Raw genomic sequence first — 25,306 nt, 5'->3', positions numbered from 1 at the left:
ATAGAACTTACCAAGACTTATTTTTTGGCAACATTTCTGTACGTCGATAATAAAATTCTTTTTTGATTGTTAACATAACCTAGAAGTGTATAATATACTGTGTTCTTCAAATAAAACTATAGTACCTTTTTTGTTTTATTTAATTGTTTAAACGATTCTTTTCCAGATTAAATAAATAGAAACACATTTCGCGCCAAAATTAATCAAACGACATTCAGCAAAGTAACAGATAAAATAAAATTGATATGTCTTAATTTATTAATAGCGGTAAATATATTTTATGCACACACACCGTCATCATCGCACGCCCATTTTTATATAAATCTTATTTTCCCGCGCTTTTGTGATGTGTGTCACTCGAGATGGCAGATGCGTAACTACACAGATAACATATATTTATATAAAATATAAATCTAATATTCATTAATATGTTATAGATCTATATACACTACAGCTGTTATTGCCTTCTGTTTCACTATAATGTCGATTACTTGCGTGTAGTTATCCATATTGGTTAAAATTGAGAAACTGCTCCGGCCCTCTAAATAACGGCGTAGTTTGTTTGTCCCTGTTGCACAATTATCGATAGCTCTCAATCAGCAATACTATAAACAGTGATACTATCCATAGCATGGATGGCTCTGCCTGAGCAATACTATAACCAATATGACAGGCCTGCCTACTGACTCATAAACAAACAAACCAATGGCAGTTTCTGAATACAGCCTCGTTATGTTCTATTGCGATATTTAAAATATTTATTTTCATAACACTAAACCAAAATATATCTTATCGGAGACTCTAAGACACTTATCGACACTTTTGACATAAGTGTGTTATGTTAACAAGTGGCACATAGGCGCCCAGCTTGTTGTGGCATAGAATAACTAGTCCCAATTATATGAATCCTATTGATTTATTTACCTATACCTTAGTATGTATATAATGCATTATTAATAATTTCGTTAATTATCATGTTATTAAATTAACAATAATTTAACCTTATTTAAGAAGGTAGGACGCGCCAAAGGATAGCATTCGGTTTTTTAAATAATTCCTGGTACATCGTTACGCTGCCCGAATATCATAAATTGAAGTGTACTAATTATTGGACTGTGTTTTAATTTCATAAATCCCACAAGTGTTAACAACTGTCTAATATTCCAGGGTTTATTTAAATAAATTAACCAGGTAGGCATATGACTCCACGCACTTTACCACGCACAAGACGTTTGAAGAAATAAATTTTATTGTTTAATGTCAGTCCAGTTCCGATAGCTTCTCTGACATTCAAAAAAGTAAACTGAAATTAAAAATACACTTAGAAATACAAAATTACTTAAGTGTTATTGTGACTTATTTATCATTGTTTCTGATTGAATAACTTTAATATTGTTCTTAATGTTTTACATATATTCTTAAAGTTACGTAATTCGATGTATTTTTAGTCTATGTCTGCTTCTGTTTTTGTGACAATATGTTGAGACTTGATTGGATTTCGTATCTTTTAAATGTTTTAATTATAAATTTTATGATAACTGTCTTTCTCAAAAATAAATAATAAAAGCTATTCTTTCGAGAATCCATAAGAATAGTATACATGATCATACAGCCAGAGCCAGGGCCCCTTTGCTAGATATTTACTAAAATTAAATCATCAGCTGCCCATACTTGCCCACTGCAGGACATAGACCTCTCCAATAAAAAAATTAAATATCTAGCAGAATATTTAACAAAATAAGAATTTATTTTTAATTTTAAAAAATCGTCTACCTGTGTGGTAAAGACGGTAATGCATTCAGCCCAATAATGTTGCAGCAACACAATAATAAAGATATTTATATGACTCCTATTGTGGTTTGAATAAGCTATAGGTAAGGTTGAAATAAAACAAGCAATGATTAAAGATTATTTTTAATTATTCGTCCATTATTACATAAACTTATAACTAAACTACAGACAGGGCCCCAACTGAAGTAATACTTTGTCGAACCAAATACTGTTTGGAGACCGCTGTATGAAAAAAACACATGAGCCAGTAAGCTCGAACGAACAGACTGCTCACATGCTCACTTTATGTTATGAATTTAAATATATTAATTTGTTAATACTGAAATATGTTTGTTTATCAAATATATTAAGATTCACACATGGATGAATAATTTAGTTCGTTTTTTTTTTAAAACCAGGTAATAATGAAAAAGTTTTTCTATAAATTTAAATGGGATATATTTTAAAGATATAACATAAAGCGATAAATTTTATAAGTAATACAATTATATAATAATATGTAATAAAAGATAAAAAGAAACACAAAATCTCTTAAATACTAATTATTTTAAATGTGTATGCAATCGATTAAGGCTGGTTACACAGAAGAAACTACCATCGACATAGATGGGTTCCTCGTGTGTAATCGGCTTTAATATTTCGTCCAAAAGTGATTTTTTTTTTAAAAAGTGGATGTGATTTATAAATGTGCACACGGCGTCTTTAAAGGCTACTTTGAATGTAGCTAATATTTTGAAAAAAAGTTAAAAATTCATTCATAGACGCATGTACAAAAACATCTGTGTCTAACAATATCTGGATTGGAGCTGTATATATTACAAACATTTTTTTTTTAGATTTTTATATATTTTTTAGTTTTTTTTTTAGTTTTTTTTTCTCGCTCTACCCCCGGAGTGGGTGAATAAACACGTCGACATATATATCCATTAGTATAATTAACAAAGAAATAAATTCTATTATTTCAGTTTTGAACTAAATACTCGATAGTTTTTCATTCAAATCTGCTATAGTAGAAAAATAAACTACCAACTAACATTTCCTTTGACTTCCTTAACGACAAAAACGATCGACAGTTCTAAGTGTTGCTACAAACAATAATCTAGTCGAAGAAATCAAACGAAACACAAGTTACCTAATTTAATCATAGTAATATAAGAATATACTAAATACCTAAATACTAGACTTGTTGGCGCCTTAACGTTACCACTATGCAAGCCCGATGTGATTTTAAACGAGAAAGTGCTTCGAATACTGTAAAATGACAGCTTTAATTTAAACTTCTCAACTACATCTACTAGAAAAATTACGAAAAATTATACTTATATATATTTTTCTTTTAATTATAACGAAGCTGTCGAAAACTGTCCTTGGCAACACCGAAAAACTACCGCTAGTTGATAAACGAAAAAGTGTCGAATATATATTTTTTTCAAGTGTCTATATTTTCTACTAGTATGGTAGGACAATATTACCTGGCAACACCAAGGACAGTTATTGCATGTTGTAGTGCAAGAATACGTATTCCGGGTTGTTGATATCTTGCATCAGCGGCGAATTTGGTGGTAAAAGTTGGAATCCCATGAACATGAACGTACGGAGTAGTGTGGCTCGGTCCGAACGGTTTTTCAGAATGCAAATGATACAACTGAAACAAATAAATAATTTGTTAATAAACTAAAGCTGCGTTTCCACATTAAATTAAATTATTTTTGTTGCCAACACGATTTGGAAAACAAGATTGTAATTAAAATGGTAGAAAAGAGTAACTACTGAAATTCTTGTCGGTTCTTCTCAGTATAACCTACTTTCCGAACCGGTGGTAGCTTTAAATTTAATCCAACAGTGTAACATGACGATTCAAAATACTTTTATGAGCCCATGAATAAAGAATATTTTAATTTTAGTTAGTAGAAGTAGAAATTAGTCGCAAATAGGTACGAAACTCTGCGAGACAACGTGCAACACTTTAGCTCAAGTATTCGAAGTTCAGGAACTGATATAGTCGATATGCGTCAGAATCGATTACGAATCAATATGTTTTTGTTTAATTTGTTATTAATATTAACGTAAATCATTTCAGAAACCAACTAAAATTACATATTCTTACCCAGTATCTATGAAACATGATCGTGCTTTGAAAGGCACATCCGGTAACCAAACATCGATATTGACTACCATGATGTGACTCATCTTTTCGTTCTAACTCATTACGTTGGTACTTAGTTATGTGAAACGGAAGGTGGTCCAGGACATCGAAACAATTATTAAATAAATAAATAAATATTGGACAACATCACATACATTACTCTGACCCCAATGTAAGTAGCTAAAGCACTTGTGTTATGGAAAATCAGAAGTAACGACGGTATCACAAACACTCAGACCCAAGACAACATAGAAAACTAAACTCTTTCTACATCGACTCGGCCGGGAATCGAACCCGGGACCTCGGAGTGGCGTACCCATGAAAACCGGTGTACACACTACTCGACCACAGAGGTCGTCATAGTCATTATATTGTTATAAACAATATTTATTAAGTCGGCAGAGTAACCACCCCTTTTTTTTTCTCGCTGGAAAAACGCGTTACGCGCTTCCCCCACGTGATGGAAAGTGGGGTGGGGTGGGGGGGGGGGGGGTGTACTCCCCGGAGCCCTGGACGCCGAGTGCGCCCAGGTACGCCGGGTTTACCCACTAAAAAACCAGCGGTACCCTCTCCGTCTTTCGGCGGGCGCCACGGGATCGCTTGCGCATGCTACCGTGACGCCCAGAGTAACCACCCTGCTCAAGTTTAACAATAATTATATTTGTTCATTTTAAATACATCGCTATTTATACAAAATTCGTATAATGATTAATGTTTGTAGACGGTAGATGAGAAATAATCAAATAAAATAAAAAGGTAGATGAAATAAAAATCATATCTCGTAATTAAATAACATTGAAACAAAATTTATAATCAACTTAAATAAATATTAGATTCTAAATATAAATTCTAAATGCGTTGGTCGTAACGATGAGTTTGACATATACAAGTGCTTCAATGTAAAATAAAACTACCCACTTTTTAAAAATATGTCATTGTTGCTGCCATGTTATAAAGGATACTGAACTACGTATATTTGGATTTCTCTGTACGCTTAATATATATGTTAAACTATTATTTATAAGCTAACCGATAAGTTCCTTTAAGTGAACGTTTGTAACATTCCGTTAGAATAATAATTTACAAACATATTAATTGTTTTTAATCTCTCATTGTCCCATAGCATTGTTTCATTATACAATATAATTCACTAGTAATTTTATCATTTTTTATACTGTACTTGCAAATGCAAACGTTCAAACCGGAACACGACAATAATAATTTATTTCCGTTTGTCGATAGAGCATGTGATGAGTGAGTACCTTATCGTGTTATAATTTGTGTTTGAAGTTCATTTTTTAGTTACTTACTTTGAACAACCGAGGCGTTCTTCAGCGAAATCCAGCAAGAGAATGAAACTCTCCTTGCTGCCGGACTGTAACACTCCCGGTAAGCGGAGATAGATGGTACCACCCTTCACTACCTGCAATTACACAAATAAATAAATATTTGACAACATCACATACATTACTCTGATCCCAATGTAAGTAGCTAAAGCACTTGTGTTATGGAAAATCAGAAGTAACGACGGTACCACGAACACCCAGACCCGAGACAGCATAGAAAACTAATGAACTTTTTCTACATCGACTCGGCCGGGAATCGAACCCGGGACCTCGGAGTGGCGTACCCATGAAAACCGATGTACACACTACTCGACCACGGAGGTCGTCAAAAAAAATATACATGCTAATTTAATATGACGAAATATATCCATACATTGATAGATTAGTTCAGAGTAAAACACAGTAGATATCTCTCGACTGTGCATTGAGATATCTCTTTACTGAAAGAATCATGCTTGGCACAGCTTTTCCTATTACTTCTGATAATGAATGTTATTATAAATGCTGTTTAATAAACAAATCCCAGCTATCCATTATTTGGGCATATCAACTTTTGAATTAGCATCAAAGATAAGACCGTATCGATCAGCAGTATCGTATTTCCTCGAATTTTTTTGTCAATGGCTAGACCAATTTACGTAGTACTTAGGTAACCTCAGAGATGGCACTTTTTTCAGTGTTATCAAATTATTTTAACATATTATAACTATGTTTAAATATTCAACATTAAATTAGGTCGGATATTTTGCTCTTAAGGTCAGACATGTTGTTATAAGCTCTTATCTATCAATGAGGTCGTTTTTGTTCTACTGGGAAAGCTCACAAATCGCAGATATCCGAATTAATAATACTCACTAATTCTTAAAGACATAAATAAAATAATATTAGCCTTTATTTCCACTAAAATGAACTTTTACATGAGTACTTGTTTATAATCATTTTTAGTGAAGTATATATTATATATACGTACTGGTGCAGCGTGATGGAATATGCTACAAACCGTCTCCTCAAAGGGAGTGAGGGCCATAGCCCAGCAGTGGGAAATTTACAGGCTGCTAATGCCATGTTGTCATGTTTTATCCCAAAATATTTCTGGAAGCATCCATTTTAAATACATTTCTCATCCTAAGCACTCGCTTAAATTTACTCACAAAAACCGGACAAATAGGAGACGACCTTTAAACCATACATGGCTATATACATACGTTATATGTTGAACAGAATCGGGTAATGACTTAACACTATATCTTGCGTTCTAAAATTAGAACTCTAATGCCTTTACTTATCATCAGATGTCGTGTATAAACTAGGTCATTGACTTGATAACGATGTTGTTTTCAAATATACATAACTGTATATAATATACAAAACAATTATATAACGCTAAGTAATTATACGAGTTGCAACGCCTATTTAAATTTCTTTGTTAATAAATATACGAAACATTCTCTCAAGTACAAGCGACTTTGTTTGAATTATTGTTAAGCGACCGCATATCATTCGAATTAAAATATATGTCTTGTATAAATATATATTTAGTACTTTATATATATATTATATTTAGCTAGCGTTATAGAAGATTTTTCTGTAAACAAATTGTTTAGTACTAATCCTGAAATTATTCAGTGTTCATACAAGCGTTCGTACTACGCGTGGTCCTCGATAGACATCCGATACTATCTGTAATCGGTCTAACCGATCCGGTTTATTTGTTCTGCTCATACATCTTAACTACAGCATCGATCATCATGAAATATTGCATATGAAAAATGACATAGGGCATCTAATAACCCCCCCCCCCCACCTAACAGGCATTATAAGTTTTCAGCGTTTATGATTATTATATTAATTGTAAAATTTTGAATACTCCTGTTTCTTCTTAATGTAATATTTTATTTTATATATAACGTTTATTATATATATATAACGACTTCTAGGGGTGGTCGTCTGGTATAAGATATAATAAGTCTAAAAAAGCCTATGTATTTCAAAGTCAAAGTCAAAAATCTTTATTCAATATAGAAGTGTTTACACTTGCTTATTGATTGTCAAAAATCTACCACCGGTTCGGAATTTAGCACCTCGGACCTGAGAAGAACCGGCGAAAGAAACTCAGCGGGATATATATATATATATATATATTTTTTACCATTAATTTGTACAATGATAATTATATTTTAGTTATTTGAAGCAGCCTGGAGGCGATCATTTCATTCCCAAGGTGTGCAGTCAACTAAAAAATCATTAGTGTTGTAATATCCTTTAGATTACAAGCTTTGTCGCAACAAACTTCATCAAATTTAGTTCAGTGGTTTGGCCGTGAAAGAGCAACAGACAGAGTTACTTCTGCATTTATAGTATTAGTATACATCATTGACTATTTAAATATTTTAAAGTTCAACTAGTAATATTTTAATGTATTATTTTAATTGTAAATGTATCTACAGTCGGTTGTTTGAATAAATAAATTATAACTTACTGCTTCCCAGCGAGTAACGGTATTCTCTGTGAGGAAGATCTTGAATTCGATCTTAACTGGTTGCTTGTCCTTGCGTTCCAAGATCTTACCGATGACCTGTAAATTAAATTAATATTATTATTAATCATCATTGTGTATCCAAAAGCAGCGTGACTCCTGCACGCTCCATACCTTCTCCTCAAAAGGCCAAGAGTGGGAGACCTTTGCCCAACAGTCAGACATTTTTTTTTTAATGTAATAGGTAGCCCAGACGGCCAAATGGGCCTCCTGATGGTAAGTAGTTGCCACCGCCCATTGACATTGGCGCTTTAAGAAATAATAACCATTGCTTACATTGGGAGCTAAGATGTTATGTCCCTTGTGCATGTGGTTACACTGGCTCATTCACACTTCAAACCAGACCACTATAAGACCAGTATTGCTATTTGGTGTTAGAATATATGATTAGCGAGTTATTCCCGCCCTTGTCCAATAACATGAATGATGAAAGTTCACGAGGACCTTTAACACTAACTATTTAGTTTTTTTAAATAGTGAAACGTACCGCTTCTCTTTGCTCGGGGTGTAGTGCGGGGTTGGTCTGCACTGAGTCAGTGGATAGACTCTCCGCGCTGCTGCTCAGGGAGCTTGCGCTTGCCCAAAGAAGGGCGCTCAACAAGTCACCTATGAACAAAAATATTCCATATATTAATTTCTCACCATACAGATTAAGATCTCAGCCCACTATACACGACTCAGCAATATATTTGTGTCGTCTAAAGCGTAAAGTATCAGCCCTAAAATTGTTATTTTGAGTTACATTAATCGAGAGCTTAAAATTATCTATGATATTCGTTATGGATAGATGTTATATCCCTTGTGCCTGTAGTCACACTGGTTCACGCACCCTTCAAACCGGAACACAACAATACTGTGTACTGCCGTTTGGCGGTAGAACATCTGATGAGTGGGTGGTACCTACCCAGACGGGATTTCATAAAGACCTATCACATGTAAGACGGAGATCTTAGTCGAATTAACAATACTCCTAAGAGCCTCGCAATAAAAAGCGTTAAAATATTCTTCACACGATCCGCCGCCCCCAGACGGAGCCGAACAGATTGCTTTTATATATTGCGATAGAAAATCCTACACGATTTGTAGATAATAAAAATGACTATAGAACCATCAATAATACATTGACAAGAACAAAATAATTACGGTAATTTTTGTGGCATCACTGAAACCGCCTACAAAGCGATTGATTTTGTCTTCTATATTGAATTTAAAATATCTCATCCGTCAACAAAAATATATTTCATAATATTCAATCTTATAATAGGCTATTTGACTGATTTTTAAAATCCAATTCATATTATTTAGTAGAAGTTAAGTAAACCCAGAAAACGTTGTTTTTTTTTAAATTCTAGTACATATTTGCTGAAAAATATCAAATTAAAAATTCCATATTTAAATAGCGCGCGAAAAAGCTACTTTGGCAATATGGCGCTGTAATGGGGTCAGTGACGTCACTTGCCTGTATTGTAATCTGTGGCACATATAATCCACATACAGTAATCAAACGAGGTTAACAAGCAAGTGACGTCATCATAAACCCGACCAATCAGGAGCGGTTTGTGTCACGTGACAAACGCTTAAAAAAATACATTTATATTTATGGATTTTTGAATAATTTAATTATTATTTTCAACTTTCGTTGATAAATAACCATTTTTAAACTCATAATACATACTGATTACGATAGTTGACACTTTATTTTTCGCATTGTCAAATAGCCTATTGCAGTTGAATCGAATTCAGATATTTAATATTTGTCTGATTTTAAGTAATTGTCGAGACGAGCAAATAGACCACTTATACTAGGCCGTAAATATAAGCGCTGTGAGAAATATTAACCATTCATCAGATCACCAACGCGCCACCTCCTTAACTTTGGGATCTAAGATGTTACGTCCCTTGTGCCTGTAGTTACACCGGCTCACTTACCCTTCAAACCGTAACACAAAAACACCAAATAAAAATCTGATGATTGGGACATGAACAAAAGTTGTATAAAGGCTCATATAATAATAATAACTCACGGTTGTTGTCGTCGTGGATGGGGGTGGACGGTGTTGCGGGGCTCGAAGCCCCGCTGCTCACCCCTCCGGGCGGTGCCGAGCCATGAGCAGGGACATCAGGACCACCTGGTTCGTATAACAATATTGTAGTCTATGACCTAATCCAACGGCACGACGACTAAACATAATAATAATATAACAAGAGCCTCGACCAACACCTTAAGAGGCTCTCGTTAGGCAGCTGAGTCAAGGGCCTGATGCAGAAGGCAGTACTCCTCGGCACGGCGCGTATTGTGAGGAAGTTCCTCTCTCTGGGGCCCTGACCACCGATGGCTTGGACCCTGTTCCCGCCACTGGTTGGCCTCTGTATTTTATATTTTTAAATATATTTTATATATTTTGTATTTTATATTTAAAAATGTATGTATACATGAATAAGAATAAATAAAGAAAATATAACTAAACAAACTTGACCTCGAATTAACATGACTCCATATTGTGTGATATTCATTATGGATTCGTAGAATTCGACTAGTTGTCTAGAGGGACTTCCCCCTTTAAAGTTCGCCGTAAGGTATTAGGCATAAAAGTGTAGCCTTTGTATTTCCTAGGAGTTCAAAATTGCTTCATACCAAATTTTAGGACAGTGGATTGTTCGTGAAAGAAAGACAGACAAAGTTCCTTTCGCATTTTTAATATCAGTATAGAAGTGTTAGATATAAGTATACATTTGGCATAGTGTTGTGTTATAAATGAAGATATATTAATCAAGAACTTATTGTAATTAACAGTATAGCAGAGCTATTAGTAAATCATATGGAATTTTTTAAGTTTTGTTTATCCGTAATTCTTCTGTTATTGGGCTATTGTATGGGAAGTTCTTATAAATAATTTCTATCCCTTAAAGTTATACTACCATTGTTAAAATATTTTGGACGTAATTTAAACGTTAATGCAATCAAATGTTTTATTTAGTGACACTAATTTAAAGCTGTAAAATAGTATACTCACCACAGAGGCCCGGCGCCCAGGCACAGCGAAAAACACTCGGCGTCCGACGCCGACAAAGCTGTGCGCTTGCTACCGGCCGCGTTCAGGGACGCGCCATCACCACTGATAATAAAAAATCATAGCTACAGTATTTAAGAAGAGACAAGTCTATGTTTATTACTTTTAACATCAATTTAATGGATAACTTGGCCAATGCAGTCAAGACCAGCCTAAGAATCCAGAGTCACACTAACATTAACTACACAAGAATTACTTATAATTTTGGTTGTGATGCTGCCTGGAAAAGTAAACATACAGGCACATCCTGGCAACGCAAATCCAAAAATACTGACTCCAGACGCTTATATTTGGAAGATAAGTTTATTTTATAACATTTTCATGGTGGAATTTTCATTTTTAAGGTGGGGATGTAATGGTAACTTTGGACAAATTTGACGGACAGTCAGATACAAGATAACGTCTGCCGGGGTTTCTTCATATTCACATAACACTTATATGTCCAATAATGGTATACTATAAGAACCCCAAGAGTCGTTGGACAAGATTTTGCACTTCACACTTCGACAGAGCGCTCTTATCGAAGCCATTAACAGCATTGCAGTATATTTCATTATTGTCATTTACATAAACATTTAGGTAATACGTATGTCATAATAATAAATGTATAAATTCGTTATTTATAATATATAATATATATATAAATGTAAACGAAATGATACTACTACTTATACATAAGCAATAGCTTTGAGATTTGGTAAAATTTACTCGTTTTTTAGATGTGTAGGTAACATCCATCAGCGCTTTGGAACTTATCACAAATTGTACCGCTAAACAACAATACTTAGTACTTTATAGGTTCCGCTTTTAAATTACATTGGCCCAGTGTACGAGGACAAAGATAGTTATATTCTTGTGCCTATAATTACACCGGCTCACTCAATAGGCTCCAGGACTTGGACAAAGTCCTACCACAAAGTATCATAGTAATATTATATATGATTTTATATTTCGTTATATTTTTTGATTACACCGTCATAAATCAACGAGGTTCAAGTATCACCATTGTATGTAACAGCCCAAGCCGCCACGAAAAAAGTGAAGCTAATCAAGTATTTTCCTTTATTTAATTAAAATCAAAATTATTTCTTAATCCAAATGATGTATTTATCGCATTTGCAGTTGAAAAACTTGCATCTTGGAGTAGCAGTACCAAAGCCTTTATTAAAATCACAACACCTCAATTATTTCTTCTACTAGTGCCAGAGGGGCTGGTTGCACGGTAGCATGCGAAAGCAAACCCGTGGCGCACGCTGAAGAGACTTGGAGGTTACAGCTGGTTTTTCAGTGGGTATTCCGGTGTACCGGTACACCAGCATACTCGGCGTGTTGGGCAGCGGCGAGTCACAATACCCCCCCCCCTTTTCCACGTGGGGGAAAAGCGTAACGCGTTTTTGCAGCGAAAAAAAAGAGGTTTATTTTCTGGTTACATTTTTGCCCAGAGGGAATTGTGATTCAAATGCAAACGCATTCTTCGAATCATTCCATGCGGTCACGACTTGTTCAGCGAGTTTTTTTTTTCTGTATATAAGGATGCCATAATGTAAACAGTTCTTATGTGATTAAATGTAATGCAAAGTTAAACAGAAAATGCACTACCTACTTCAACTGCCGTAATGGAACAGCAAGCGATAACATAATCTAAGATAATACAGAAATTTCGTATCGTCCGTATTTATAAACAAACTACATACAGAGGATATATATTATATGTATAAAATTGATGTTGACTACTGGCATAACGGTTCGAGACTAATACCACCGCCATTTGATTGATTACAATAAAAGTTGGCACTTATATTATTTACTCGCCTTTGCACGCGTTTGCGGAGCTGTTCGTCAGGTGTTCGGTTTAAAAAGCTCCAGAGCTGTTCCTGATGTTTTTTTCAGTAGAAAAACCCATTATTTTTTATCAGCCCAATCTGGAGTTTGATCTCAAGATCTACAGCCTAATTAATATCTAGCGCCCGAATGTTCTGTTTATTTCATTCATATTTCGAGAAAACGGCAATTTAGTAATATCGAGGAGTTCAGGCACTGGTCGAATGTTTTTCCGTAATTTCCGATGCGCGGAAACGTAAACATTGGCATCTTCCAGATTTAGTTTTTAGAATACCATACGTTTGATTTTAGAACCACCCAAGATTTGAACACGAAACATACGAGATTTGCAACCTTATAAGTCAGTCACACTTACGAGACAGTCAGTTACCGAAGACATAAAGCAAGTAAAAAAAAACAAAAACAATACACTACACTTCATAGCGCTATACTAGATATAAATAAACTACCTAAAAAAGAAATAAAGTAAATAACAGTAATATAAAGCAATAACGGAAAAATCAAAGCGAGCCTATGAAATAAATTTGTCCAAAACATTTAAAGTCAACTAAACCTTAACACTAGCGAATTAGAACTACTGCTACTAGTCATCTTGAATTAGATACGTGTTCCTATTACAATAAAACAAATCCTAAACGAACAAGCAAAAAAAAAAACACAGACACTAAACATTAAAATATTATCAAAACGGCAAAACAATACCCAAGACACTCACCAGATAAGCTTGATGACCATCTTTGTAATAAGTTTTCCAAAAAATTTAAACGTAAATAAAAACTAAATCTAGTTATTATATTTTAAATACTTAATAAATCACAATTATCACAGACAGGAATGTTTAATAGAATAATTAATAATTAATTTATTTTGAAACGTATTCTCGATGGTATCTTTCTATAAATAGTCACGATGCTGTATGCCATATACAGCATATTACGAGCTACTAATAACCGATGTTTTATTTATTTATCTTCACGTCCGATCAAGAAGGTATCCTCTGCGAGACTGATACGCATAAACACATCTGGATTCAAAATTCGAATCAAGATCTTTGCCAAATTTAAAAATAGAACTAACAGCGTACAAGACAAAACATTATCGCGATGGAATAAATAGAAGAAGAAAAAAACGGTCTTGGACTAAATACCGCGCCAAAATCTCTGCAAATAATAATAAACAGCACCCGAGTGGGTGTATGACAATGTTATTCAAATTTCAAAACGACATCAAAAAGGAGAAAGAGGATTGTATAGGTGTTTTTTTATGCATTTTCGGGTGTAACTCAAGTTTTTATGAACAGTTTGATGTTTCTTTCTGGAGCATCGTTGTGGAATTAAGTTCAAGCCGTCCTCGAGAGAACATTTTGTCCAAAAGTTAAACATTTACAGGCTGTAACTTTAAACAACTCGAAGAAAGTGATAAAACAACTTGAAGAAGGTTGTACTGTTAAGGTTTTATACATCCGACAAAATCATATTAAAAAAAAAACAACCTAAAATCCCAACTATAAATGCGAAAGTGACTTTGTTCATTTGTTTTAACTACTTAACTTGTTGAAATTTCGCGATACACGTCCGGGATACAGAAAAGCATCATGAGGTATCTAAAACTGTGCCCCTCTCCACACGGAATACAGAAAAAGACTCAATCGGAAACTAGTAATATTATAAATATGAAAGTACGTTTGGATGTTTGTCCTTCAAACACGTTCGAAAGGCTGGACGATTTCCACTGAAAGGCATAGAAGTCGATTATGTTTCGAATCTAAACAAGGCAAAACATATTTCGCTACTGTTAATGCAATAGTCACACTTTTAGCAAATGGTTCATTATTCGTAGCTCAAAAAAGATCGGTTACTGATGGTCAATAAATTTTCTTTAAATATAGAAACCGAGCTTTATTCAGTTTTATTAGAGAAACGGGGTATGCTCATTTGCCTAAAGCGCTATCCCAAATTAACAATAAATGAAAACAGAGACTTTTAAATCCAGATTTTTTTGAAATATTTGTTATTCTACAACTCGTAATATGTCCGAGTCCATGGCAATTACAATTTTTCACAAAACAAGCAAATTGATAAATCTCTTTCAATATTTTGATAAGCAATTGTCCTTCAAGACTAGCATAATATATTTTACGTGCTTGTTACTATTTTAGCCTTCACGTACAATACAACGACTGTTTTAACTTTAAACACAATCCATATTTATAAAATCGTTTAGTCGTGACTCCTGACAGACTAATTACGCACAGCCTACAGATTCTAGAAAGCTCTCTGGACATTAGTTTTGTTTTATAATTTTAAAGATGTTTTTTTTTATTTCAACTTTAAAGATGGCAGAACTTTAAATACATTTACTTGTACAAAGCCAAATCTTTGTATGTTCGTTTAATTCCTACATAATAAGATCTAATGTAATATTTACACAACAATTACATCATAAATATAATTTATATAATTAAACACATCAAGTCCAACATTTGCCAGATAATAATGTTTACTCCGAGGCTTTGCCAAATACGTCGTACTTTCTCTAAGATGTTTCTACTTTAGTGTTGTATGATGACGATAAAAATTACGGTAGTTTACGTATACTTTTGATAATTCGTGTGTATTTTTATTTAAAAAAGAATTAAGTGTAAAAATATTAGTGAAGTTAAGAAACGGGAAATCAATGGAATATTTTTTAGGCTTTTTGTGCGTTAGGCCTTTTGGTCTGCGATTTCGGCCTACAAGAACTCCGCCAATGTCAATTTTTCTTATGATCTTAAAAAAAAAAAAGCCAAATATGACATTGATATCTGGACGTCAATGGAAATCTTCTTAACTTTTTTTTTTCTCTTAAATGATTTACGTTTCGGTCAATAGCCAATGTAATTTTTTTTTTATTCTTAAAAATATTACATTGGTTTTATTATTCTAGATATTTTATCAGCATCGAGTCTAAAACTGTGAAAGATTAATCTTCTTACCAATCAACATATCCTTCAACCAGAGGTTATCTATAAGGGATCTCAGTCCTAGGGCCGCCATTTTGATTTTTGTCTTGGTATATATTTTTGACTTTCATTTATCGGTCAAGTTTATTCGAATTGTCCAAAGATATGATATTATATAGAACAAATACATTTATCATTTACGTGATAAATTTATTTTACTTTACTTGAATTTTTTTTTTAATTTACTCGAAAAGTTATCTGGCAAAAATATCGAAGAATTTTTTGTAGTAGCAATACAATTTATTTGGAAGACTGCAAGAGATACTTCTTTGGACATAAGGATTAAATTTGAGGGTCTAAATTAATTGCAATGTTCACTGTACGCATTAAATTTATATTAATTATTTTTGGAATACGTAAACGACTTTTAACTTTGTAAAAACGTCCAAATAACATTTAAAGGAAAACCTATAAAAACTACATTTTTATATGACAACCCAGACATTTTCGCGGTCGATTCACAGGAGAATTCGTTATTCAAACGCCTCCACTGCAATGCGGATAACTGTATCCTACATCTCTGTATGTCTCTGGAAACAGGGTGTATTTATGCTTAATTTTCGATATATATTACCTCTTTTTATTATTCTATTGGTGGTTAGGCTTTGTGTAAGACTGTCTGGGTAGATATCCTATTATACCGCTAAACATTAATTCTTACTATATGGATGTGTTCCTAATTGAAGGGTGAGTCAGCCAGTGTAACTACAGGCACAAAGGACAATCTTATTTCCCTAGTAGATATTGGCGATTTAAAGGTAGCCGCAATGTTTATTGGCTGTTGTAACCAACCACCAGCACAAGACCTATTTGTCCAAGTAACTTTAAAAAATAATAACAAAACCTAAATGAATGCTTAACAAAAACATATTTGACATACCGACAAACTTACATCGAAATATGGCATAATTTTTTTTTAAAGTCATTCAATTGCGATCAGTCCAAAATAGTTATTTAAGTAAATTTCCAGCACTATTTGCAGTTTATCGTATGGATTTATCGACAAAATCGATACGTAGTTAACCTAATATAAGATTAATACGAGCCAGGAATAACAACAGTTTCTAAATAGCAAATATATTCTCGAGCCGCCTTTCTCGCCAAGGGTTTACGACATTTTGACTCGATGCCATACACTTTAATTGTATAAATATATTAATTTAATATGTTATACTTCGAACAGTATTCATACTGTAATATCTGATGATATTACAGTGTTAATTATTGTATGTATTCCCACGGTATTTATAACGATTGTAAATTCACCACAGATTAAATAAAAAAATTGGTACTTGTCATTTTATATAAGCTTTTATCTTCTGTAGTGCAATTTAAAATAAGATTTTTATCTACTAGTAAATCACGAAAAATAAAAAACACGCCAGTAAAAAGGAATAATACTTTATATTTTTAATATTGCAACATTAAATCACTTTATTGTCTTCTATTATGTCAAGGGTAAGATATAATTAAAATTTAGATTACAATCTAATCTTAAAACAATTAGTATGTACCAAAGACGTATTAATTTATTCGAATTCACGTTTTCGCTTTCATATATAAAAGTCAGCTGCTCATAATCCGCCATTTGCAATTCACCATCGAGACTAGATAAATAGTAACCAACCCAAATAAACAAAAATGACGTGAGCGAATTGGCGCGAGAAATGTTTACATTTATTTTTAATTTCGTGTACCAGGCGGTCAAGGAATTATTTATACAGTCATGTAAGATTTTAAAATACAAGTTTGCAATTAATCACTTAATTAAACGAAGAAATTGTATTGAAATTTGAATGTCAAATACGTTAAATTACATGTCATAAATGCCTTAAGTATATATGAATATGAGTAATCTTTGTAATATTTGTAGAAAATGAATGTAAGTGTTGTATTTGCATAATGTTATGATATTGAAACCACAAAGTATAAGCAAACAAAATTTTACAGCTCAAATAAAATCATATCATATTCAGTTACAATAAATAAAATTTTCTCAGTAGAATGTAATCCTTTAATTGTTTTAATAAAACACTTCTGACGACACTGATAACGAAACAGAATTAATGACTATATTACGCCTTGAAAAGAATAACTAAGACTTTAAGTAAAAATGCAAACTGATTTTAAACGAGCTTTGTAACGTTTTTTTTTTCTAGGTAGGACCGAATTTATTTTACGTGAAGGCTTTATAATAAAATACCTCTGCCTTTTCCCAGACTAAATAATGCTCATTTAGGTAACAAATACTGAACACGTATATATATTTTTTAAATATAACATATTAAACGACAACCTGTTTAGAATGCGTACAGCAAGGAATCATTGAATACTAGTTAGACTAGCCAGTCTCTTAACTACTGTGAGACGATATATTTCACTTTTAGTACCAAAGCTTGAGACGTTTGTATTTCGTAGTGATAATAAAAAGTGAAATTGTCTCATCTGATGCTAAAACAGCCTAAATACATTTTTGAGTAAATTATACATTGCGTCTCGTTTATTTAAATGGTGAGCGAGGGACATTGGTCTTTTGGTGTAATATTATCTTAGATTTTAAGCTTAGGGCGTTTTGGTACTACAAAAATTTTATAAACAAGCTGTGCCCGCGACTTCGTGTGCGTTTGAATTTAACAAAAAGTTATTGTTCTGTTCGCAGATTTTACTACAACTTATTAATTATGTATTTGGCAGCTTTTGTGATATTGAGTCGTCGGTAGAAGGCACCCGACGTGACGGCGGAGTGATGGCATGTGCGAGGGCTGCGCGTGGTACTGGACGGTATATAGTCATTGCAGCGGGACTTAATTATTATTTTATAAATAATTCTAAAATAAAATTAGCCTTAGTTACTGCTTATTACATGAGCTATCTACCAGTGAGTCCCGTCAAAATCGGTCCTGCCGTTCCAGAGATTAGCCGGAACAAACAGACAGACAAGCAAAAATTTTAAAAAAATTTAGCAAAATGCCATTATTTTAATATTACAAACAGACACTCCAATTTTATTATATGTATAGAATAGATATCGCCAGACCACTGTTTTGCACGCGGACCCTTGTTGTCATCTCACCAATCATTTCATTTAGCGAATGGAATACGATGTTATCAATGTATATATTTCATTGAAATCTTAGACTACGTTACGTAATATTACGATTTTTTTTATCAAATTAGAAACAATACGTAGGCTAAATACTGAATAATGCTTTTCCTTAATGCCTTTGTCATCCGTAAAAGATAAAAAAGCACCAAGATAGGAACACACTATTGCTTAAATCGGAAAACATGATACTAATTAGGTATATCATTAATAAATGTATTTTTATTTATTTTAAGCGGAGAATTAAAAAATAATTGTAAATTAATTCAATCTAGATTATCTTTGGTTTTAATACATAATTTAATACATAACATTAAATTGACAAAGCATTTTTTTTAATATGATAATTAGACGAATGAATGTAGCTTCATCGCCTTTAACCATAACTATTTGCATCGTAAAAAGCAAGATCTAATATTATCTGTGCAATAAAAACCACGAGATCCTATTGCTGTGACGATTGTAACTGTCAACTGTTACCTAATATGTAACAATGTAATGTAGTTTCTACGTAATTTTTACTATCTCGTTGGCCTGACGTTATAAGGCTGCAGATCCCGAGGTTTCGTTTTAAAATCAGAGTCGGATGAATAGAACTCACTGAATTTTTATGAAAAAAATTTTCAATATCAGCCCCGATTTCATATATTAGTAGTGTTAACACTTCTGTGCCTCGTAATTCCGTAGAGTATGCACCTGTGTTTATACACACACACTTGCGCAAGACTATATCTCTTGCGCAGTTAGCTAGACGCCATGAAGACGATAAATAAAAACAAAATGTTTCTAGAACTACGACAGATGTCCAGACTGCTTTAGAAAAAAAACAAATGATATTGTTGTAATGATAAAAGTGCTTAACGAGAATCGAACAAGTTACAATTTATATAATATGTAAATATATACAAAACGGAAATTTTCCACTCCGTTTACAAAAAAAAAGGCATCGAATTGTTTCATACTTAAAGAAAATTACAACATTATAAATTTACGCACACATTCAAAATTATCCCCACTCATATACGTGTGCATGTACATACGTAACGCATACATTCTAAAACATACTCAATACAAGGTCAAATCAGCATTAATTGAACCAAATAAAAGACTAAGAACGTAATATTTGTACACAATTTAGAACCTTATTCAGTTGCATTTAAGTATTGTATTGGCTTGACATTTTTCTAATAAGCCTTTAATGAGCCTATTAATGTCATATTCTAATATCAAAACCGTAGGAAAAATTGTTCAAGAGCAGAATCAATTCAAGGAAATTAAAGTCCATTGTATAATACTTTCTGAATCTTTATACAAACAGGCAAAGACCAGATAGTTCAGTGCCCTTTTCGCTTGTTTTTCAGACTGTTTTCTTTTTTGGCTTGTTATCAATAAAAATTGAAAAAAAAAAAAGAAAAAACGAAACATGTTTTTTCTAATTTTCAATAACAATTACGTAGTATATTCAAGACCAACGAATTGGCCAGCATTGACATACAATAGTAATTTAGTGATTAATGAATATTAATAATGATGATCTGTTTACGTTAAATTCAACTTTGATTTATAATTTACTAGCGACCCGCCCCGGCTTCGCACGGGTGCAATGCTGCCGTTAAATATACTTCAGAATGTCTGACAACGTTCACAGTTTTTCAGTCGTTAGACAACACAAACAGCTGTTTTAAATCTGTAATATCTTCGAAAATATACACATAAATTACATGCTGTAAAGTGCCATATTGATCTATATTAATGCAGAATGAATTAAAGGTACTTTAATTGGATAAGGATTAATAGTGTATTGGTTAAAATCGCTTCGAAAATGAGCCATTATTTCTCGTAAAAAGTAAAGGATAAAAAATAGTTATTGTGGGTTATTCCTAAGAAATAGACATATAACATCGCGGACATTTTTGTTGAAGATCTTTTTGGGGTGTACAATACTCTAGTACATTATTTTGATGTATCTCGTCTATCTATCTATCTATTAAATTTTCAGAGTTTCACTAGTATATTGTGCATGTATATACATATAAACCTTTCTCTTGAATCAATCAATTTCTTTAAAAAAACCGCACCAAAATTCGTTGTGTAATTTTAAAGATCTAAGCATACATAGGGACAGACAGCGGTAAGCAAATTTGTTTTATACTATGTAATGATGGTTTATTGAAATATATGACTACTGTTACATTATCCTGGTCACAATACCATAAGAATTTTACTCAAGGAAAAATAATTCAGTAGTTCCTTTATATAACACTACTTTTAAAAATATCTATCATCATGGGTTTTTTTTTACCGTCATTATCTCTGACTCAAGCATAAAATTGTTATGACAAGTTAACCCTTGGATATCTTGGAAGATATCAATACAGATCGTCTTAAAAATATATTTATGAACAGATCATAATGCAAAAACACTCAGTTCCAATAAATACCGGGTCTAAATTTTTAATCTTAAGGCTCAGCAACCCTATCTGTCCAGTTACTCATTGACACTGTTATGATTCCAGTAAAAAGTTCATTAAGGAGTTTTTAAGGAGTCATAATTTAAGAAGTTCCTGCCATTCCAGTAATTTTCTGTTTTACAGCTCTGCCTAGTTGTCTATGCGAGTTGTATGTATACTTTATTTCTGTGTAACAATTTAATCTAATCAGATAATTCAGTACATCAAGGACTAGATATTATACTAAAATATCTTTATAGTTACATTGTTCTAGTATTTTAAAAGGAAATATCACAATACAGACATTTGATTTTATGTCATTACTAGCAAAATCCAGTATTAATTGTCATGCTCTATGGATGGCTACATGGATAAATCAAATGCTATCTATGTTGATATAGAATATATGTTGCAACAGTTGTATAAAAACCTGCTATATTAAAATACATATATGTTGATGTCTATTCAACTAAGACATACATAGCAAAATCCATTTTTATATATGATGTTAATACAATGATATTAATAATACTATAACTTTAGAATCTGTTGTTCTTGTATTAAATATAAAGTAAAATGTAGTAAAACCTCTTTTAATTCCTTGACTTTAGGCAAATTATATTTATAATCTACATTAACTAGTGATAAATGGCAACCCTAATCATTAATAATGACATTAAATTTATTTTTAGTCTAATTTAATAACAAATTTTATACAAAGTAACTGCTGTTTTTATAGTTTTGAAGGAACACAATTTTTTTACTCTTTATTAGTACCATTTGTATTACACATACATCTATTTGTATTACACATATATCTATAATTAATTGTTAAATTTTGTATAATCTGTAAAAGAAACTGATAGAAATGAAATAAAAAAAAAATAATAAAAAAACTGTATATCATTTGCAATTGTCACTACCTCACATAATCTTGTAATGACTGCGGTACATTTAGGTAAATAATTTGATAGATAAACCACAAATATTAGAAATATATTTGTATTTCCTTAGATCTTTGTAGTGTTTACATATTACATATGTGAGTATAAGTTAACTGATTTATTTTGTTATTGTTTTTTTGCACAATCTATGTGGCACAATAAAAGAAATTATTTTGAAATGTGTTGATAAATTCTAAATTTAAAAACTTTTAAAACACTAAAGAACTATAGAACCTGTATCCTAATAAACAAATATAACCTTTATTACTTTTAAGGACAATTTATCACATTTCTATTTTTCTTGACCAGAATTAACATGACCTCAAGTCACATTGTTCCATTCCATATTTAAAAAATAATGCATAGTAACCCAATTATCAGTTTTAAATGTTATTTTAACATTATGTTGGTAGCTATATGTAACAGAGACGCTTTGAGTGTAATTTCCAATATTAACTCACTTAGTTTAGTAATGTTTTCAAGAAAAGTCATCATGAAATAAGTTTATTTTATATAAATCAAGTCTAATCCATTATTATGGTTGATAAAGTTTCATGAACAATTTTTATTGTTAATAGAACACTAAATTTTTATTATATATAAATATATATATACATAAGATCGAAATGACTTTATTTTACTAATAAATTTATATATATGATGAAATTTGTTTTAATTATTCAATTAGGAAAATATATATCAAAATACATTATACCTACGTATAGAATATTAAGCAATGTTTATATATAACCGGATCGTGTATGAGTAAGCATATTTATTTATATTAACTTTTTAGAATCGTATACTGAAGTCATATCTTTATTGAGAAAGTACTAAAAGTATACGTAATACCAACGATCCACGTTCTACCCTAACCTTATTTTTTTTTCTTCGTTAAACGAAGGTACTTTGTTAATCAGCATAATGGTGCGACGTTGATGACGTATCACATTAGATCAAGGACAGTACAAATAATCGTATTTGATGCTATCAAACAAAGAAAAACCAAAAATATTCTTATATAACACAAACAAAATAACATATAAATAATATAATACTTACTGATAAGTCTTCGCTTTCAAAGTCTCGGGTTCGAAGACAATGCCAGCGACATCGTAGTAATTACTACTACTAAAAGTTAACTGTTGTATCAACTTGGTCATCTTGATAAAACGTAGTTAAGCCTTTACTAAACGTTGAAACAAAAACACGGTCGTGCCGTAGATTCTCGCGAATAAATTGCGCAGCGCAAAAGAAATCAGCGAAAACGCCTCCTTCACAATGGCAGAATGATTGCTGAATGCTGGCAAAATGTAAGAAGTCAACTGAATAACTAGAAGTGTCACCGAAACCCTCTGTGGCACAATCTGGAAGTACCTCGTTTCTAAGTAAAGAACACGTTACTTGTAGTCGTCTAAAATTAGCCGCATTATAATATTCACGCATAATGGCCGCCGGAAACGTGACGTTAACTTCTATTCGTTCCGTTTTTTGTTCTGAACAAAGTTAGTCCTTTGTAATAAAGTAAAGTAAACGAATAAAAATTAACTAAATAATTTATCTATCTAATATAATAATTATATTTTATTTTTACAAATACATAAATTTTATTTTTTTATTAAACATAATTATTATAACTCTTTAAGATATTTACAATACTCTTAGTTAAACTAAATATATAATCATAATTATTTACACAAAATACATATTAAAAAATGTACATGTTAAATTTTTAACCATAGTAAAAAATATAACAATAATTAAGATACGAGAATACCGTCATAAAACATAAACAAACTGACGAATTGAAAGTGAAATTACAATCTGTCAATTCGTTAGTCAAAACAAAACTATGTTCGTGTTACGTCACAATACGTCAAACAGATCGATAGTGTTGCGTAGAAACCACGCCGCAGTTGATATTATCGATTTATATTCCGCTCGATTAAATTATATAAACTTACCGATTCCGAAAAACTAAAGATGGCATACTTTTCGTTGCTGATTCGATACTTTTAAACCTTTGTTCTTGTATCATGTAACTGGTTGCCGGCAAGGCATGTAACGTCATAACTCCACTTTGATTTACACTGCACTCAAATAAACACATACAATTACTCGTTTATTGTTGGTCTTTTTATATATTCGCACATGAAACGACTTCACAATTTTTGGGCTGATACTGCTACTGGAATCGGGTGAGATATTTAACGACATTCAGGCTTGGAAGTGTGTCTTCGACTAATACCGCAGTCGAATGCTATATAACAATATATAAATGTATCAACCTCACCCCTCCGAGGGAGCGTTCGGGTTGTACTACACGGGTGCCAATATTTAAGGCATGAAATAGAAATAGTGTAACAATGAAATATCTGCAGATAAAATTAGAATATTTGTGCCGACACGTGTAACAGGTACACAACATTTAAAAAAAAAAAATCTATTACTTCGAATTCTTTTTTAGAATAGGAACTCATCCTTCTTAAATTATATTTATGTATATCTTCACTTTAACTAGATACCCTTAATTTTTTCATAAAATAAAAAGTAAATAAATAAGTGAAAATCTAGACAAGGCAGGACTTCACTTGTTTCAGTCGTGAAAGGTTGACAACTGACTTGTGGTGATCCGCCATTTTGATACGTATTTTCGATAAATTCTATTAAGTATATAGCCTATGTTACATATGCACAATTTGCTATTTCATGGTCGAGTTCTGCTGTGAGTTTTGAGTTCCTTCTTATAGAATAACTCTACTGATTATTGATTAAGTTTCACGTGAGGTAACGCTGGCACGCTAATTCATCGCCTTATTCCAGCTAAAAACAAAAACCCCTCTTAATAAAACACAAATGTACCTATTTATTATGTCAAACGACATGTAAAACGACCATGTAAACAACGGCCTATGTAAATTAATACTTAGGTACATACTCATTTACCAATTGTTCCACCTGTGTTCCAATTTAAAAGGCGAGTGAGCCAGGATAATTATCCAACCATGGATTTTATATGTTATGCGAATTATATTATTGGCACCGCAGTGACAGTTTTTTTTTATGTAATTAGTAG

General features: G+C 32.3%; 2 protein-coding genes across 2 annotated transcripts in view; both read right to left on the bottom strand.

Moving 5' to 3' along the window:
• Positions 1-25,306, bottom strand: part of LOC113396755 (chorion class A protein Ld2/Ld41-like) — a 207,844-nt gene that overhangs the window by 134,606 nt on the left and 47,932 nt on the right. The window lies entirely within an intron of this gene.
• Positions 3,140-23,593, bottom strand: LOC113396800 (ornithine decarboxylase antizyme). Its single transcript, XM_026634853.2, is given in 8 exon segments — positions 3,140-3,436; positions 5,248-5,360; positions 7,763-7,858; positions 8,307-8,425; positions 9,844-9,940; positions 9,942-9,948; positions 10,834-10,935; positions 23,293-23,593. Coding segments are annotated over 8 exon segments (789 nt in total). The 5' UTR covers positions 23,394-23,593; the 3' UTR covers positions 3,140-3,282.

Source organism: Vanessa tameamea, chromosome 28 (genome assembly GCF_037043105.1).
Source record: "Vanessa tameamea isolate UH-Manoa-2023 chromosome 28, ilVanTame1 primary haplotype, whole genome shotgun sequence".
Taxonomy (NCBI): Eukaryota; Metazoa; Arthropoda; class Insecta; order Lepidoptera; family Nymphalidae; genus Vanessa; species Vanessa tameamea.
The sequence above is the reverse complement of the archived record's forward strand: the minus strand, read 5'-3'. Positions and strand labels throughout refer to the sequence as shown.